General features: G+C 38.5%; 1 protein-coding gene across 8 annotated transcripts in view; it reads left to right on the top strand.

The window, feature by feature from the left end:
- pard3aa (par-3 family cell polarity regulator alpha, a) overlaps nucleotides 1–19,514 on the top strand; it is a 460,369-nt gene that overhangs the window by 265,664 nt on the left and 175,191 nt on the right. For all 8 annotated transcript variants that reach the window (XM_084102432.1, XM_084102429.1, XM_084102431.1 and 5 more), the window contains 3 exons: nucleotides 891–1,079; nucleotides 1,460–1,630; nucleotides 18,109–18,247. In XM_084102432.1, coding sequence (XP_083958558.1) covers nucleotides 891–1,079; nucleotides 1,460–1,630; nucleotides 18,109–18,247 — 499 coding nt within the window. The remainder of the gene's footprint in view (nucleotides 1–890; nucleotides 1,080–1,459; nucleotides 1,631–18,108; nucleotides 18,248–19,514) is intronic.

Genomic DNA, 19,514 nt, shown 5'->3' with positions numbered 1-19,514 from the left:
AGATCATACTTTTTTAACTGTCGCAAAGTAAGTTTCAAACCAAATGTAGTATCTATGAATCGATACAGGATGCGATTTCAGACACAGCAAAAGTGTGAATATACATATGTTGGTGGAATTAACTTAAGTGGAAGTTGCTTACTTATAGTTGCATATTAAACTAAGTGCAAATAGCAATAGATGTCATTTACAGTGTGTAAATGGTACCTAGATTCTATTTACATTTAGTAAAAATAGCATATTTTCTTAGCGATAGCTGCTATTTACACGAAGTATACATAGTGTAAGGATGCTTCTTTGTTGCATTATTTTCCTGTTATCACTGTAAAGCGGTTTTGAAACCATCTGTATTGTAAAAACCGCTATATAAATAATGGTGACTTGACTTGAATATAAATAGCAATATATTCTATTTACACTATGTAAACATATAAGTATTTTCTTTGCAATAAGTGTAAAGATAGTAGCATAGTAGTAAGATGCTATTTTTACTTATAAATAGTGGCAGATACTATTTGCACCTCAGTGTTGTTGTACGTTAAACAGTATGCAATAATAACATAGTGTAAATTATTATATTTAATAGAATTATTAAATGGATAGCGCCCTAGGTTCTCACCTACCCATAACTCTACCCAATAAACACTTTATTATTGAACACACATTAGACATTTCTACTGTTGACAATCCAGCATCTTCCCTAATTTTGTCTGGTCCAATCAGGCGCCAGTGGGCGGAGTTAGTGTAAATAGCCTCTGCCAATAAGGCGGGCTTAGTGTAAATAGAAACTCAGATTAAACTGGAGAAAGTATTTTAATAATGAAACAATAAACACATTTTTCCTCCCTTAACTTATCAATATCTTTTGTGCCTTTCCTTTATCTCTTTAGAAAGAAGAACAATATGATTTAATATTGACTCCGGATGGAACGAGAGAGTTTTTGACCTTTGAAATCCCTCTCAATGACTCGGGCTCGGCAGGGTTAGGGGTCAGCGTCAAGGGCAACAGATCTAAAGAGAACCACGCTGACCTGGGCATATTCGTCAAGTCTATAATCACTGGAGGAGCCGCGTGCAAGGTGAGGAGCGTCTGCGGGGCACGTCCTGATTTTGCCGAGTTAGACACATTCCTGAGTCAAGACATTTTGTTGATCCTGGAACAATATTCATGTCCAAAAATTGAATCATAACCATATCCCTAAAAACCTAATCCCACCCATAAAATCCCTAAAATGAGATGATGAATAACACTGATGTAGAAGCACCTATCCCTGGTTATAAGCCTAAACTTGACATAAACTGTAAACTCCCTCAAATCTGATTGGTTGATTGGAATGTTGATCCAGGAACACGTTGCACTTGTTGAAATCAGGTTCTGCCGGCGGTCTGATTGGCTACATGCGTTTTTTCACATTCGATCTTCATTCAAAGGAAAATGTCCTTGTGTGTGCAATCACAGGATGGGCGGCTGAGGGTAAATGACCAGCTGATAGCAGTCAATGGAGAGTCTCTACTGGAAAAGACCAATCAGGAAGCCATGGAGACGCTCCGCAAGTCCATGTCCATCGAGGGCAACAAGAGAGGCATGATTCAGCTGATCGTTGCCCGACGGCTCGCAGGGAGAGGAGAGGTATGTTACACACCGTCTTTAGCATGTACGAGAACGTCCACTGGTCTGTTTTTACATTGTGCTTTTTGGCTTTAAACTGTGCTACGTTTGCATTGTCAACATGCCCTTGTGAAACAGAAGTGCGCTTCATTTTACTGGATGTGCAATGTTGGTGTTCTTCAAATCTTAAAAGTATATATTTACAACAACAACAAAAAAAACTGGACTTGCAGATAATATAATACAAATGAAATTAAACGCCACTTTAGTGCACATAAACAATACACTTTCATGACTATGTTTCTTAATGCACTTAAAGGGTTAGTTCACCCAAAAATGAAAATTCTGTCAGTAATTACTCACCCTCATGTTGTTCAACCCCGTAAGACCTTCGTTCATCTTCGGAACACAAATTAAGATATTTTTGATTAAATCTGAGAGCTGGATCACTCCTCCATAGGCTTCTAAGACGTTATAACTTGCTGGCCCAGAAAATGCATTAAAGACATTGTTAATATAGTCCAGGTGACTACAGTGGCTCAATCTTAAGTTTATAAAGCGACGAGAATACTTTTTGTGCGCAAAAATAACGACTTTATTCCACTATTCATTTCCTTCTCTCTGGGCCTCGAGTTTTTTCACGTAGTGAAACTGCGTAGCGCTTCTGTGTTGTGCGTCACACGTAGGCTCACTATTGGCCGACGCTGGTCATGTGTGTGATGCGTGTGACGTACAACACAGAAGCGCTACGCAGTTACACTACGTGAAAAAACTCGAGGCCCAGAGAGAAGGAAATGAATAGTGGAATAAAGTCGTTATTTTTGTTTGTTTTTTTGCGCACAAAAAGTATTCTCGTCGCTTTATAAACTTAAGATTGAGCCACTGTAGTCACTTGGACTATATTAACGATGTCTTTAATGCATTTTCTGGGCCAGCAAGTTATAACGTCTTTAGAAGCCTATGGAGGAGTGAGCCAGCTCTCAGATTTAATCAAAAATATCTTAATTTGTGTTCCGAAGATGAACGAAAGTCTTACGGGGTTGAACAACATGAGGGTGAGTAATTACTGACAGAATTTTCATTTTTGTGTGAACTAACCCTTTAAGTACACTTTTAAAAAGTGCACTTTGAATAGTGTACAATTAAATGTTTTACTTCAAAATACATTTTAAATCATTGTGTTTTAGCTGCATTTTAACTGTAGGGTGTTATTTGCTATTACATTTAAAGTTAATATATTTTAGATGTACGAAATTGCAACTTCATTAATTACAAATGTATTTACATGACATACAAGTTTCAGTAGAAATGACACTAAATTATATTTTAGTTGCTTGTCAGTACCTTCGGCAGTGCACTTTAACCGTATTTCAAAGACAATAGAAGGAATTATGAAATTGAATATATAAAATGTACTTAAATCCTACTTAAGTGGGTCAAAAATTCACTCTAAAGTTAAACTAAATGCATTTAATATAAACTTAAACTCAATTGAATTTTAATTGAAAAAGAATTTAAGTGTTTGAAAACTTTTTTTTTACATTTAGTTTGCACTTAAGTATATTATTTTGTTATAAATACTTTCTGTTTGTGTACTATTTATTTATTTTTCATCCTTTTTGTTTTACTAGGAAAAACTAATTACAAACAGAGCAGAACATTTGTGTTTGTCTGCTGAAGGACATTTCTGCAGTGACGCAATGAGAAATGCATTTTACTATAAAAGCCCAATATAATTTATCGCCAGTTATTCCAAAGGTTTGTCCACTTCTGCCAGTAGGTGGCGCTGTCACAAAACCGCATGTGTGCGCTCAGGGCATTGTGGCGATGATAGATGGAAAGTTTAATTTTGAGGAAAGCCTCAAAGTGTTCCAAAGATTCAAGCTTTGTATGTATTCAAGATTCAAGATTCAAATGTATTAGTTTTGATGCATTGCATGTGATTGAGGTGGTATATTAAATAAGTGTTTATAATATCTGACCAACATGGCCTGGAGATTATCTGACCCAAATTTGGGGATGAAAGCTGAAGGATAAATTTGAAAAGTATGTTTTTGACCAAATTAAAAATGGTGGAAATTCTAGTGCAGAATAAATTGAAACATTGAACTCTGCGTGACCCCAGGAACCAGAACAGAGTTTTGGTGGCGCTAGAGGGACTTTCGCTAAAATCGGCAGTCAGGTACTACGGTATTTACCGCAGGGCTACCATAAACTTTAATGCAGCATAAATAATAATAAACTAACAGACAATAGTTCAGTGGCTGGTCATTAAATGCTGATTATGAATATGAGTTTCTGCTGTTCTTCCTGCATTAAGATGAACGCTCAGAGTGACTGACAGTCAGAGTTGAGTCGTATGTGAACACAGGGAAGTTTGACTGCAGAAAAAGTGAATTAAAGTGAGTAGTTGTTATCAGACAGACACAGGAGACGGGGAGAGAGAGAGAGAGAGAGAGAGAGAGTGACACTGGGGTGTGAGCGCAGGATTGCGATCGAAAGCAATTTGACCGCTGAAATGCTCATGCTGATTTGTACTGATAACAGATGGCAGTATGAAATATCAAATATCAACTCCAAATGCCATCTTTTCCATCCCCCCTCTTTCCCCAATGCAATCCTTTGGATGTGTGTTTGTGTTTCTTTTCTCTCTCTCTGTCTCTTTTTTTTTTTGCACTCACAGAGTCATAACATCAGAAAGTTTAATCTAACACTTATCTTTCTAAAGAATATTCGACAGACGCTTTGAAGCCGCGGCGTTCGGAGGAGATGAAACTCAGAATGATGACTGCTTATGGAAATGAGATGATAGTGTGTGACCGCACTCACGGATGATTCCCAGAGGAAAACCTTATCGCTCAGAACTTGCTCTTTCGTAGCTCAGGGGACTCAATGGAGTTCTCGTTTATGTTTCTTTTAAGTATCGGATTTTTCTTAAGATTTCTTTGGGAGAAATAAAAATAGACAGTGACAAGGCAATCGTTGGCTTACAGTACTAGTATAAAGCTGTACAATGAAAGTGGATACTATAACTCAGATCATTTGCTTTTGGAGATATTTGATGAGCAATGTTTGAATTCATGATGCTGAAACTCTAAAGGAGAGCCAGGAGACTTGCTATCGGATCTTTTTGAACAATTCTTTAAAAGATTTATTAAAAGAACCATTCCACAAGAGTCAGCTCGCTACTCACTGGTGTTTACGCTGTGAGTGAACACTGTAAAGACATAGGGCCCTATTTTAACGATCTGAAACGCAAGTATCAAACACAAAACGTAACTTTGTGGGCGGATCTCGGCCGCTGTTGCTATTATACCGGCGGGATAAATGACTCTTGCGCCCGACGCAAATCTAAAATGTGTTGGTCTGAAGTCGCTTCATTACTCATAGGTGTGGTTTGGGCGTAACGTGAAATAAACCAATCAGAACATCATCTCACATTCCCTTTAAGAGCAGGCGCGCTTGTTCCATGGCGGATTGCTATTATAACGGCGGATTTGCCAGGAGCGGTTCACAGCCGAGGAGACCGACGTTCTCGTCAGGGCCGTAAAACACAGAGAATTGACATTGGGGATGGAGAAACACACCCAAATTAGCTTTGCTTAAACAGGCGTATGATAATTTGGGTAAATGTGTAAGCTAGATTCATGCCTATTTTTTCACATCTTCATGGACACAACAATGATTTCCCTCGTGTGTTAATATTTTTCCTTGTAATAATGTATGGTTTTCTAAAAATGAAAACTGCTGCTTCTGTGTAGATGAGAGAAGCAAAGTGTGTGTGTGTTGTGCACACGCTACATTATGGCCAAGCATGCGCCCTTAAAATAGCATCTGAACGCGCCACTGACTTTAGACGAGGTTTCTCCTGGTCAGTGGCGGAATTGTTTTCTGAAACTGCACAATAGCACCAGGGAACGTTTGCGCCGGATCACGCCTCCTCTTTTCGCTGAACCGCCCCCGGGAGCGCAAGTTCATTCCCTAATTTACCGACGTGCGTCTGTGGAGGGAAAAGTCCGCTGGGTGCAGAATAGGAATGATACATGCGTCGCTGTACAAAGTCAGTTGCGCTGGGTGCAAGATAGGGCCCATCAACCCTTTGATTACAATGTTTCATAATCTACAGTGACCCCAGAGTGACTAGATCAGTGCCTGTCATATTTCACAACCGTTCACAAGTGTTTTCAACCACATACTGTGTATTTTTTTTTTCAGACATTTAAATACACGTAGTGAGATTTTTTTAAATGTTTTTTTTTTTTTAAGTCTGTTCTGCTCACCAAGGCTGTAATTGTTTATGGAAGCTGGTTTCCGCCACAGAATAAAAAATAAAAGAGGTAATTGCGACTTTTTATCTCACAATTCTGACCTTTTTTTTTCTCACAATTGCGAGTTTACAGAATTGTTTCAGAATTGCGAGACATAATCTCGCAATTGTGAGATAAAAAGCCGTAATTATCTTTTAGAATGTTTTACTCGGAGACAAGCTTCAATACTTAATCAATCAATAATACAGTAAAATCAGTAATTGCAGCAATTACATTAGTAACATTAATGGCAAAGTTCCCCTGAGTTACATCTGGCAAGTGACAGAACAGAAGTTACTTAATTATACAGTGAGGATGAGACTCGTGCCAGTTGATGTAGATTTTTCTTTATCATTTATTTCGTAGAATGTAAATATATTAACACGACACGAGCGATGAAAAAATGAATGGATGAATAAGAAAAACGCAAGCTTGATGTTTGATATTAAAAGAGCCGAAAGAGGCTGATGCCAACTGCAATCTAACAACACTGTATTCGCACATATCACACATATTACATCTCAGAAGTCGATCAAACAGTATTTTAGACACGTATGACATGAGGAATAAAACTATTTGCTACCATCAGATAAGTATGTGTGAACCGGGAAAACACGAGCGTGAAACCAATGAATGCATGAACTTCCGAGTCTACAAAATGCCTTTTAAACTTTATATCGTGTCCTGAAGCAAAACTTTGGAGAATAATTTCAGTGCTCAATGCTCACTATAACGTCTTGAAACTTGTGAAGATGAATGTCTTCTCTTGGGAATGTTTGTTTCGGTCTTCAGCTCCGGCTGGTTCGGCTCCTTCCAACACTTTTGCTCATGCGTATATACTTTTTTTTGGATATAGGACTTGTTTAGCCAACACAGATTTTTCACTTTGACTTTGACTGAGCACAACTAAATATCTTCGGTGAATATAAGTTTTTAATTTTAAGTAAAGACCTTAAAGGGGTGGTTGATTATGATTTCACTTTTTGTGTAATGTTGCTGTTTGAGCATAAACAACATCTGCAAAGTTACAACGCTCAAAGTTCAAAGCAAAGGGAGATATTTGCTTTTAAAGAAATCGCTTTTTAAGGACTACAACAAACAGCTGGTAGAGACTACACCACATTCCTCCCGGGTTAGTGACATCACCAACCCTAGAATTTACATAAACCCCGCCCCCTGAACACGATTGATAGATTATCAAGACAGAATATGCTAATCAATGACTAGAAGATAACTACACATAAGCTTCATAAACTCATCAACTAACCATTCAGAAATGTTGTCTACATGTTATCACTTCTTCTTGTGTCTCTCCATCATTGTCTGACTCCGGTTTGAACATAAAAGGCTAAAAGTTTTTGAAATTTTCAGTGCATGTGTGTGTGAGGTAAAAGGACATGAGCTGTTGAAGCTCCGCCCCCTGTGCCGGGAGCAGCAGCTCATTTGCGTTTTTGCTCACCCTCAAAAAGTTAAAGTTTTAACATGCTATATAAAAGCATCTGTGGGGTATTTTGAGCTAAAACTTCACACACACACTCTGGGGACATCAGAGACTTATTTTACATCTTGTGAAAAGGGCATTATAGGACCCCTTTAAGCTATGATTAGTACAATGCAGCTTTTTATGGGGATAATAATTTGGAAGTCATTTATTGAGCCAATTATCAGTTTCCACAATTTTTCAAAATGATTTTTTTTTCTTTGTGTTACTTTTTGTACCCAGTAAAAAAAAAACATAAAAATGATGTCTTTTGTCGTCATTCACGGACGTACACACAGAAACCCCCCGAAACACGCAGCGGCCCACGGCAGACACACTGCTGAGCTCAGATCAGTCTTTATTAGCGTGTGTGTTGAGTTTCTGCTGGAGCTTTGAGCTCACGCTGAGATCCTGTCCCCTCACACACGTCCCATCCAAGGTCACCCGTCGCCTGCCGAAACGCCCCGGCTCTAGCTCTCTCTTATCTGTCTGTCAGATGAGGATGAGGAGGAGGATGAGGATGTTTGCTTTCATCATTCTCATCAACTTTAAAGCATAGCTGGACCCCGCTGTGGTCCAACATACACTACAAATTGCTCTTTGATATGGCTTTCAGAGAGAGAGGGGAAGCTGAAATAATAAAAATAGAGAGATGGAGAGAGTTGTGTAAGTGTGAAGAAGAGGAGAATGATGTGTAGAGAGAGTTTGCAGGAGTGTGTGTCGGGGACGACGGCTCTGCTCTCTGTGACAGACGGCAGTTTGCTATTGTCAGAGAGCAAATGCAGGAAAACAGAGGCCAGCATTAAAATGAATAAGATCCATCACTGTCCGCTGGCGTGTGTCTGTGTGTGTGTGTGTGTGTGTGTGTGTGTGTGTGTGTGTGTGTGTGTGTGTGTGTGTGTGTGCGCGCTTTACAAAATGCAGTCCTGGTGCTTGGGAAGGAAATGTTTGTGTGAGTGTAGGAAAGAGGCTATAAAATCTATATTTATAGAAGTAATTTGAGACAAATCTAACTAATAGATGTAAAAATAAATAAATAAAAACATGAAAAAAATGCATAATTAAATGTGTAAAGCCACTACTCTTTTCCAGGTCAAAACATACCTGAAGGCAACAAAATGTATATCAATTAGTTTAAATTGGTATACCTCTTACATTTTTTTTTTCAATCTGAAATAATAAATAAATAAATATGTATTTTCACAGTCTTAACACATAATCAAAGTTTCATTGTTCTTACCTCTTGTTTAGAAATTTGTATGTACCTCTTTTGGGTCAAACCGGACCCAAATACATTAGGATAGTTCAGCATTGTTATTACTGTTAATTGTATCTGTAAAAAAAAAGAATAAAAGTCATTAATTAAAATAAGATCAAATATTAATGTTATATGAATAACTTAAACTTAAAAAAACTTGAATAAAAATAAAACCTAATTCTAACAAACAAATAAATAAATAAATAAATAACATACAGTGCATAATTAATATTAACATACCACTGTTGACCTCAGAAACATCTATATAATTGTAAAATGGAATTATACAAATATATTTATAAAAATGTAAAGGTACAAATACAAATAATAAAAATGTATTTGATGTTTCTAAGTTGTGCATACTACTATGTCCATTTCAGTGTGTGTAAAACCATACGGCTAAATATTATGTACAAACTCTGAGATGCGTCTGCATACGCAGCTGTTTTCTGATACATATGATGCAACTTATGATGGCATCATCATGTTTCCGCTGACCTTTGGGAACAGCCTTTGTGTCTGCAGCTTTTACATTAGTAAAGTGTGTTCTTCTAACTGAAGGCACTTGCTCTTTCGGCTCATAGAGGGAAGTTCTGACATGGGGAGAGTGACCTGATTTTGTCACAATTACAGTAGATTCAGAGTCTCAAACTGTAAATGAAGGGTTTAATAATCAGCCGCTGACTTGAGTGAAACTCTCTGGGGTTTCAAGCTGAGAATCTGGGATATCAGACTGCCTTTGGTAATTGAAGCAGAGATGTACTTCATAAGGGATCGTCTTGACCCAGATAATGATGTAATGTATTATTGGTCATTGCGTTTTCTTCTTCAGTTCAATAATTGAGGCTGAGCGATTCCAATCGATGGCTTTCCGTTTCTATTAATATAAGGTCATATGTTCTCAGGCAATTATAATTCTTGCAGTCGTTTGAATTCAATTAATTTCTTAAGATACTTATCATTGTTTCTTGGCACTGAGTTTTCCCTCTACCCCGTTGTATTAAAACTATGTGACAAGTAAAAAAAATAAAAAAAACTTTTCAGTTTCACTGTTTATTACATTTAATGTTTTTTATTACAAAATGTTTTGGTGCAAGTTATCAAAGTTCAACAGAGCGCTGGAAGACAGCCTCTGAGGATTGTGGGTAATTGCAAGCGTATGTTGCTCCTCATAAAGTTTGGATTTTGAGCCTATCAGCGCTGGATTATTAAAATGAGAAATTAATACATTTCCCCGGATCACGTGTGTCCAATTAGTTTTCCACGCCTCTAGTGTGCTGCTAAACTGGCTTGTGACGTCGAGGTGTCATTACGGTTGAATCGAGACGTGTTTGAGGCAGAAGTAGAAATTACCTTTGAATTTTCTGTATGTTTAGATGTACTACATTCAAAATGCTTTGGAGTCGAATGTTAATGGGTTGACGATGTGTGTAAAAAATATCAGTAGCCACTTTTCCACCGTCGGGCCTGAAGCTGAGAAGCGCTGTGGGCTTCACTAAAACACACCTCTCTGGAGCACCGTCACACACACATCATTTCACCAACTAATGGAAGTTTTATCAGAAAACTAACCATAAAGAAATCACTGGAAACTAGCGAGATCACAAAACAAACTTGATAAAAGCGGCAGTTTGTTGGCCTTTTTGTTGTTTACCTAAAGCTTTAAAACCCAAGCGTTGCTGTTTTACCACAGTTTTACACTAATTACTGATACATTGATAATAATGAATTAATCTGTGTGAAGATTGCATATTAGTCACACAGAAATAAAGTGGTATTTACCGTTATTTCACAAAAGAAAGAGGACACACATACTTATTCAGCGGCGTCTGTTTCTGTTTATTTGTAGTCACATGTTTTCATCACATTTAGAAAGAACTATCATTTCTACACATTTTCCTCCATAAATACGACCTGAGGAGCTTTAGCACAACAGTCCCAATACAGTTATATTTTCAGACAGAGAAACTTGCTTTATTTTATGACATATGCGGATCTAAATATGATTATCAGACAGTCAGGTATAAAGATACAAGACGTACTGACAAATAAAATAAATACAGGATTGTGATAGCCTATATAATTTGTCTGATTTCTTCAAGCAGTCATATTTACCACGTTTACTATGGTAATGGTTAGCGCGCATAGCCTTTTTGCATCACATATACATATTTCTGCCTTATCCGGTGAGCAGAATCCACATCGGATCAGAAACAGAAGGTGTTCAAACACTCGATGTTTGACTGGCCGACACACACGCTTCGGGCCCGATAGTGGAAACGAGCTTTTGAACTACAACCAATTATTCATAGTGTTAATGATTTTCAACATTGTGTCAAGAAAAATAAAGTTTTCAGTGTGAATTTTCATATGACACACATCATCATCATCATCATCATCATAAACATTGTCTGAAGAGCTGTGAGTGGCCCTCAGGTCCACTTTTTCATTCACAGTTTCTTTGATTTCTCTTTGTGGAAAAAAGAAAATATCCTCAAAGTTATTCCACACAGCTGGGAATCCTTTGGGGAAGTAATAAATGCACACGCTGTCCTCGCTCGGAGATGCTCTGTTCTTTGAAAGTAATGCATTTGCATCAAGACAAAAATGTCACTGTGGTTTGATGTTTTACAAAAGTACTTTTTAACTTGGTTTTACTTACAAGTGCTTCTCATTTCCTTCTACAGTACTTGTTCAGGTTATTTGAACTTTGTAGATTTGTCTCAGAGGAGGTGTACAATAATAACCTGGTAGATATTTGATGTAATCTGCTCTAAATGGCAAGAGAGAAAAACAGAATATAGCACCGAATCTAAACCTGTTTTACACTATTTGAACAAGCAGCGAGTAAACAAAGCAACAACGTCAGTGCAACAACATGCTCGCGTTGTCTATCTATCTATCTATCTATCTATCTATCTATCTATCTATCTATCTATCTATCTATCTATCTATCTATCTATCTATCTATCTATCTATCTATCTATCTATCTATCATCTATCTATCATCTGTCTGTCTGTCTGTCTGTCTGTCTGTCTGTCTGTCTGTCTGTCTATCTATCTAATATCTTGTTTCAATGGGTTTTTTTTTTAAATTGGAAAAAAAACCAGTAAAAAGTTGGCATAAAACAGAAGTTGCACTAGTCTTTTCTTCTCTATTGTGACGTATATCAAAGTAAAACTGCTTCTCGAATGAAAAAAAAAATAAAAAATAGTGTAAATGTTTAGTGTTTTTTTTTACTGGTTTTCCAGTAAAAATATCCATTTTAAAACACATTAAGTAGTCATTGTTGCTGTGTCAGTGCTGTAACTCATTAATTCCGGTGTCAAAATGAGTACTCTGCTTTAATGTGCAGTGTGTGAAATAGAAATTTCAGACTGTAATCCATTGGCATTCTTGCTGAAGTACGTCCCGATTACCAAGAACTGTGCATTTTTTACTATTAGAGTGCCTCCTGTGCATAAAAACAACCCATGTGGTTTGTGTCCACATGACGTTTATGAAAGCTGACATCAGGAAGGAAGTGTCATGCTGGCCACAGAAAACTGTCCTGCTGAAATGAGTGTCTGATCGATTGTGTCTTGAGAGAGCTATCAATCTGCCTGACTGGTAAATTATGGTTTTATTAGCGTTGAGCCAGACTGCGGCTCCACGGGGCGAAGCAGGGCATGATGGGACGCATCCACATACGCCAAGCAATATGAGGAGGACCTCTGGATCTGTACTTCATTAGTTTATTTACTCTCCGATGGACCTTTTTGACATGAACTCACAATGACTTACTGATGTCATATCGCTGTGATTGCGATTCAGGAGGATGGCAGAGGCATCATGGGAAATGTAGTTTTACACCTCAAAGAAATTGCAAATTGGAAGGAGTGTGTGTGTGTGTGTACGAGGCCGTCTTGTTTGACTGGAGGCGTCCGGGGAGCAGAATGAAGACTGCTCTCTCTAATCCACTTACAGCTCAGGAGGGAAACTCAATTGGTTCACCTGAGAAAGTAATTGATTGAATCAAAGGGCAGCGCACTGAGCCACAGTGGCATTGAGCAGATCGGGTGTCACGACACACACTCAATCTAACTCACTCACACTTCACAAGGTGAACCGAGACAGTTGTGTACAGAAGAGATCAGTGGAGCTTCCATGTGGTCTTTATTTTCGATTAATATAAGCGAATATTTAGACTATTCATAAATATAACAAATATATTCATATATTTACCCTTACTCATGTTAAGATTATATTCATATTTATATTATTTAATTTATATAAACTTAACTATATTCATGTATTTCCTTTAGTTTTTTAAACAATTTCCAATTTCTACACTTATCTTTTCCCTAAATTTTTAGAGTTAAATTAAATAATATAAATATAAATATAATCTTAACATGAGTAAGTGTAAATATATGAATATATTTGTTATATTTATTAATAATATATTATAATAATAACACACACACACACACACACATATATATATATATGTATATGTAATATTAGATATAATATTATTATTATTATTATTATTATTATTATTATTTATTTATTTTTTTTTATTAATCCCGCATCAGATTTGGCTGATAAATTACTCCCAAGAGATCAAAAGTCATTATTGTGTTAAATCAAGTATTACAGAACATTACAAAAAGTAGCTTTAGAAAGAAATATTTGATTTGATTCAACATATATTTTATTACACACAAACTTTTAACAAACTTTTGTTGTTGTTGTGTAAATCAGTATCATATTTGCACTTGTGCTCTTCGGAAAACAAAAACAGCACTTGTGATATTTCTTAACTATGATACAAAAATGAGACAAGAACTCATACATACTAATACTGCCCATATTTATACATCAACACATGTCCAGTATTCAAAAAAACGTCCCACCTGGTGAAGTATGTCCGTAAAGGAAGGTTAACCAATCACAATAAAGGTCATTTACATAAAGTCTCAAAAGTATAGTAGCAAAAATCTTCCTTTTTAATGCTGAGGGTCAAAATGGTCAGGGAATTGTTCTGGGTGCAAGAAACCTTGACTAATACTGTATTATAAGTGGATTTCAGATTTGGCTCCTTTAACTTGAGCAGTTGTACCCATTCAGTGCCCTTACTCTCACCGGCGAGAGAATTAATTCACCCACTATGGGGACACATAATAAACTGTCACTGGCTCTAAAGCACAGTATTCACAGGGTAAATCTGAGCAGTTCGACCCACAGCTGCACAGCCTCGGGCGCTTGTAGCCGTCATAATCCACTTGAAAAATAGACTGGAAATATGTGGGAGAGGACAACAGATCTGCCATAGAAAGGGGCTCATCTCCTCTGTGTAAATGAATGGGATTGTAGAGATGCGATAGAGAGGGCTAATGAGGCTGTCTGGGTCTCTGAGAGATCTGTGTGTGACAGCGTAAGACCTGTCATTACAGGCCGCGAGGAGAGAGAGGGGACGCGGGATTAACACTCAGAAACAGCATCAGGACAGCGGAGCCTGCACATGTGTGTGTGTGTGTGTGTGTGTGTGTGTTATAGACAGGATTAGAGGTACTGTATGATGCTGATATATAGGCAAGGAGATCTTCTCTCTCATCCAAGGTCAGACAGGATTTTCTCAAACATGTTCTAATGTAAATGTGAATACGTGGAGGTGAATTACAGTGATTTTATCACGACTAGGGCAACAATTTGATAAAGACCAGTGTTAAGTTGTTGCATTATTCATAACTAGATTTTTTTTGTATTGTTCCTGTTGTGGTGTTTGCCAGTAGTGTAATTCAAAAGTTGCTCGGTCAATACTAAGGTATTATGACTGCCATTCAGAAATGAATTGAGAATGTCTTTAATTCAGTTAAATTTAGATTGAGAAATTTTACTCAAAATTGCAGTTTGAGTGTACACAATTAAAATTAACTAATTAATTGGATGGATGGATGGATGGATGGATGGATGGATGGATGGATGGATGGATGGATGGGTAAAATGGGTGGATGGATGGATGGATGGGTAAAATGGGTGTATGGATGGATGGGTAAAATGGGTGGATGGATGGGTAAAATGGGTGGATGGATGGGTAAAATGGGTGGATGGATGGGTAAAATGGGTGGATGGATGGATGGATGGATGGATGGATGGGTAAAATGGGTTGATAGATGGATGGGTAAAATGGGTGGATGGATGTGTAAAATGGATGGATGGATGGATGGATGGATGGGTGGATGGATGGGTAAAATGGGTGTATGGATGGATGGATAGATGGATGGGTAAAATGGGTTGATGGATGGATGGATGGATGGATGGATGGGTAAAATGGGTGTGTGGATGGATGGATGGATGGATGGGTAAAATGGGTTGATAGATGGATGGGTAAAATGGGTGGATGGATGTGTAAAATGGATGGATGGATGGATGGATGGGTGGATGGATGGGTGGATGGATGGGTAAAATGGGTGTATGGATGGATGGATGGATGGATGGGTAAAATAGATAGATAGATAGATAGATAGATAGATAGATAGATAGATAGATAGATAGATAGATAGATAGATAGATAGATAGATAGATAGAGGGATGGATGGAGGGATGAATAGGCAATGCCAGCCTCTGAGGAAGGCTGTAAAGGAAGTGTTTAATCCACATGGCTGATCCTGTTTGAGAAGCACTAGATTAGGGGAGATTACGAGTAGAGAGGGCAGAGTAAACGGGTTCATAATAACTCCTCTCCCAAACTCTGGGCCGTAGAAGATCTGTGTCTCCCACAAGCACATCAGTTCATCCAGAACTTTATGAAACACGTTCCTTTATAAAAAACCCTCCTGTTTCTATCTCCCTCTCATTCTGTCACATCTGTCAGATTTCAATAAAGGTTCATAAAACAAATCCTGGTTTTGTGAAGAAAAGCTTGTCCGGCTGAGCGGTTTATTGTCAGATGAAGTTGTAATTGTGTTGAGCTCTTGTGTGCGTCAGTGAACGTGCTGTTTCATCAAGTCAGCAGCTCCAGACTTCATTAAATGTCTCATCTATTTTAAACATCTGTTGTTTTCCCACAAACGTCCTGAACGGGCTGGGCGAGATGTGTCCTGTGTGATGGTCATCCTGCAGTCCAGGCTTGCTTGTCTTTGATGGATCTAGATGCTCAAAACTGTTTTGGTTGCTATTGATCAGATGACATCAGTCTCATTCCCCCAAACTCTCCACCATGAACGGTAAACTCACATAAGCCCCTTTCATACAGCGCGTTGATCCCGGGAAATTGCCGTAAAATTGCTAGAGTAAACGCAAACACATCCCGAAAATTGATGCCGGGATCGATGCCGGGATGGGGACCTAGAAACATTGCCGGGATCAGTCCTGGAACGCGCCCTGTGTGAACAAAAGCCAGGACCAATGCCATAAGAGGTGTTTTGTTGCTCTTAGAAGAAAAAAAAATGTGTGCAAACTAGAATGAAGCCGAGACCAGGAGCTCCTTACTATCCGCGGTGAAGCTGAGAGCGTACGCGATGTGTTAGTGTACGGCCGAATCCGGAAAAAATGCTCGAGCGTAGTTTCTCGAGATCGGAAGTGCATTAGTAAACTTAAGACGCTGCATAAAAAAATCCACCAAGTGCACGACTACAATGGAGAGAGCGGTAGCGGAAGATTAGACTGGCCTTTCTACAACACATCCTGACGTCATGTGTCTTTACGGGTTCTTTATGGGATGTGTGTGAACACACTCACAGATTCCAGAAAATCACTGGCAGTGTGAATGAACCAAAATCAAACGATCCCAGGACAAATCCCGGGACACATTAGCCGCGTTTCCACTGTCGGGCCAGAGCCGGGCGTGCTAGTGCGTGCCAGGGCCAGTCGCGTTTCCACTGATCAGGGCTTACTCGGGACCAACGGCCAGGATTTTCTGGCCCGTAAAATACCTTGGTCCAAAGCGGGCCAGCTCGGGCTAGAGGAGTGGTTACGAACAGAGGCGGAGTTTACCTGAGTCTGGAGACGCCAGCGCCGGATGATTCTGTCAGCTAACATCAGCATTAAAGACTTTTAAAATCATTTACCTCAAAACTCTCTTTCATGTTTGAACGCCCTCTGTTTGTGATCCGATGTGGATTCTGATCACCATATAAGGTAGAAATATTTATACCCGATGCAAAAGACTATGCATGCTAACCATTACCATAGTAAACATGGTAAATATGAATGCTTGAAGAAATCAGACAAATCATAAAGGCTATCACAATCCTGTTTTTATTTTATCTGTCTCTTTATACCAGACTATCATAAAATAAAGCAACTTTTTTTTTTTTCTGGGAGCTTCCTCTGTTTCACCGACTGAAAATATAACTGTACTGGGAGAGGACGTAGGGTACATTTTGTAGGGAATGCAATGATGCATTCATAAAAAGCCTTCCCATAGTTCCCTTGAGGTTTGTCTCCAGATCCAGAGAGCTGTGTCTAAAAACACTGACATGTGGATCTTGGTCTTCCTAGTAGACAGGAGCGCAGGTGGGGAGAATTATGGGTTTGCCTCATTCAGGAGAAGTTCCTGTGGGAGGAAGTGAAACCTTCTCACGATCAATGCGGGCCCGTGGGGAAAGTGTATAACACTATAAGAACATGATATCTCATGAAGGACCTGAGATCAGACCTCAGTCAGCGACAGCCTAATCATACGAGCGCAGTAACAGCTCTATTAGTGCTGGAGACAGGGGATGAGGAACTGAGATGTGCTGGACAACAGATGTCTGGCTTCAGATAATAACTTTATTTTAATTTTTGAGTTTTGTTTTGCTCACAAAAGCCATGCATCTGACTTTTTGTTTTGCGTTTTGTTTTGAGATTATCATTTTTTTTTATTGTTTTAGACGAACATTTTTTTTTATTGTTTTGAGTTTTGTTTTGTTTTGAGATTTGTTTTGTTTGTTTGCATTGTTTTAGATGAGCATCTGACAGAATTTTGAGATAATTGCACTTAAATAAAAAAAGAATCTATTTTTATCAACTTTTATTTGACTTTTTTTAGTTTTGTTTTGAATTTAGTTTTGTTTTGTTCGTATTGTTTGAGGCATGCATCTGACAAAATGTTACAATTGTGCTTTGTGTTAAATTTTGTTTGTTTTGTTTACATTTTAGGCTTGCATTTGACAATTTGGTGACAATTGTGCTTAAAGCAAGAAAATTTGTTTTATATTACAATTTATTTTATTTATTTTTATTTTTTATTTTTTTTACATTCTAGGCTTGCATTTGACAATTTTGTGACAATTGCGCATACAGCAAGAAAAACTGTTTTATTCCATTTAATTTTAATGCATCTGACAACATTTTCTGACAATTGTGCCTAAAGCAACACAACTATTTGTTAAAGGGACAAGACAAAAAAAAAAAAAAAAAGCAACTGAAAGATTAAAAAGCCAGTATATTTTTATATATATGTTTTTCCCTCATTCTCTCCAGGAGTCTCCGAGTTGCCCGACTGTGTCTCTGAACTCTCCACGAGATGAACATGAGCGGCGGATCTCTCAGTCGCTGTATCCCGGAGAGAGCCTGGACGACCAACACACTCCACGACACACCATGATGGGGAGATTGATGGGTAAGACTCATAATTTTAGTCTTAGCCACAGACGCGCCTGGTGTATCATTGCACACAAAAATGGCCTGAGCTTTCCCGAACCGAAGAACTCCAATCTGATCGGCTGACTTTAAGAATTATTCTGGATTCAAGACGTAATTGTTTTCATCAGTCCAGATGTCCTTGCTTACCTGTAATTTCTGGTTTCCACATACATTGTATCCGGAATGTCATTAAAAGGAAATGGTTCAATTTGCATGTCATTCGAAGATCTTTTCCTGTCTAAAGGGGCTTTCACACCGTGTAGTTATAGGAACTCAGTTATAGGAACTAGCCACCAGGGCGGTTCCCAAGAACTAATTTTCCCCTAAAGTAATTTTCCTGGTTGCATTTGCACCGCCTGTAGGAACTAATCCAGCATAGGCGACGTCATTAAGGCGCACCATGATTGGTTGAGAAGTGCCTGGACTTCGGTCCATCTATCACTGTTTTTCATGTTCGTGGAGTAAGTATATGTAAACTGTGTGTTTGCATTGCTTTTTAAAAGTGGCCTGTGCCAGTGTTTCACATGGCATGCGTTCAGCCAATCAACTTAAACGTACGTCATTGGTAGTTTCTAACGTTCTGGGTTAGACACAAGCGGCAACCTTCCCGTCTCTCTCTCTTGAATCCAACACGGAAGTGACTTAAACTGCAATTCATCGACTGGCCACTAGAGACAGGCTCCAAAAGAGAGTCAATCCCATAGACCCCCATGTTAATATACCCAATTTTACAGCAGAAAATAATATGTTTACAGCCTGGTACAAAAAGTGGTTTTGGTCTATATAGCTAATTTTGCCCATCATTACAACTGTGAGGGGGGTGAATATTTTTATAACTCATCCGTTTAAATTATATTAAGCCTTAAAGTTGTGCATAATTAAGGGTGTGGCCACTTGAGTGACAGGTGGATTGCCGCTCCTGTCACTACTAGCGTTTGTCTGCTGTCTCTTAGCGTCACGTCACCTCAGCTAATCCACCTCGCTGCCCATTTCCAGTTATCCGGGAGTGACGCGCGGCCAAGATGGCGACGGCCGGCTCCACCCACTTTGGGCTTCAAAAATGCTCTTCAGAAACCTACGGGTGACGTCACGGACACTACGACCATATTTTTTCACACAGTCTATGGTTAGATACTACTATGAAGTCTAATTTAGCCGTTCCTATAGCTAAAATTGGTCCTGGTTCATTTGGTGCAAACATATTTCTGCCTTTAGATATAGGAACTATGAAAATGTTCCTCTGG

This window comes from Abramis brama, assembly GCF_963993115.1.
Source record: "Abramis brama genome assembly, chromosome: 24".
In the NCBI taxonomy this organism is placed as follows: Eukaryota; Metazoa; Chordata; class Actinopteri; order Cypriniformes; family Leuciscidae; genus Abramis; species Abramis brama.
The sequence above is the reverse complement of the archived record's forward strand: the minus strand, read 5'-3'. Positions and strand labels throughout refer to the sequence as shown.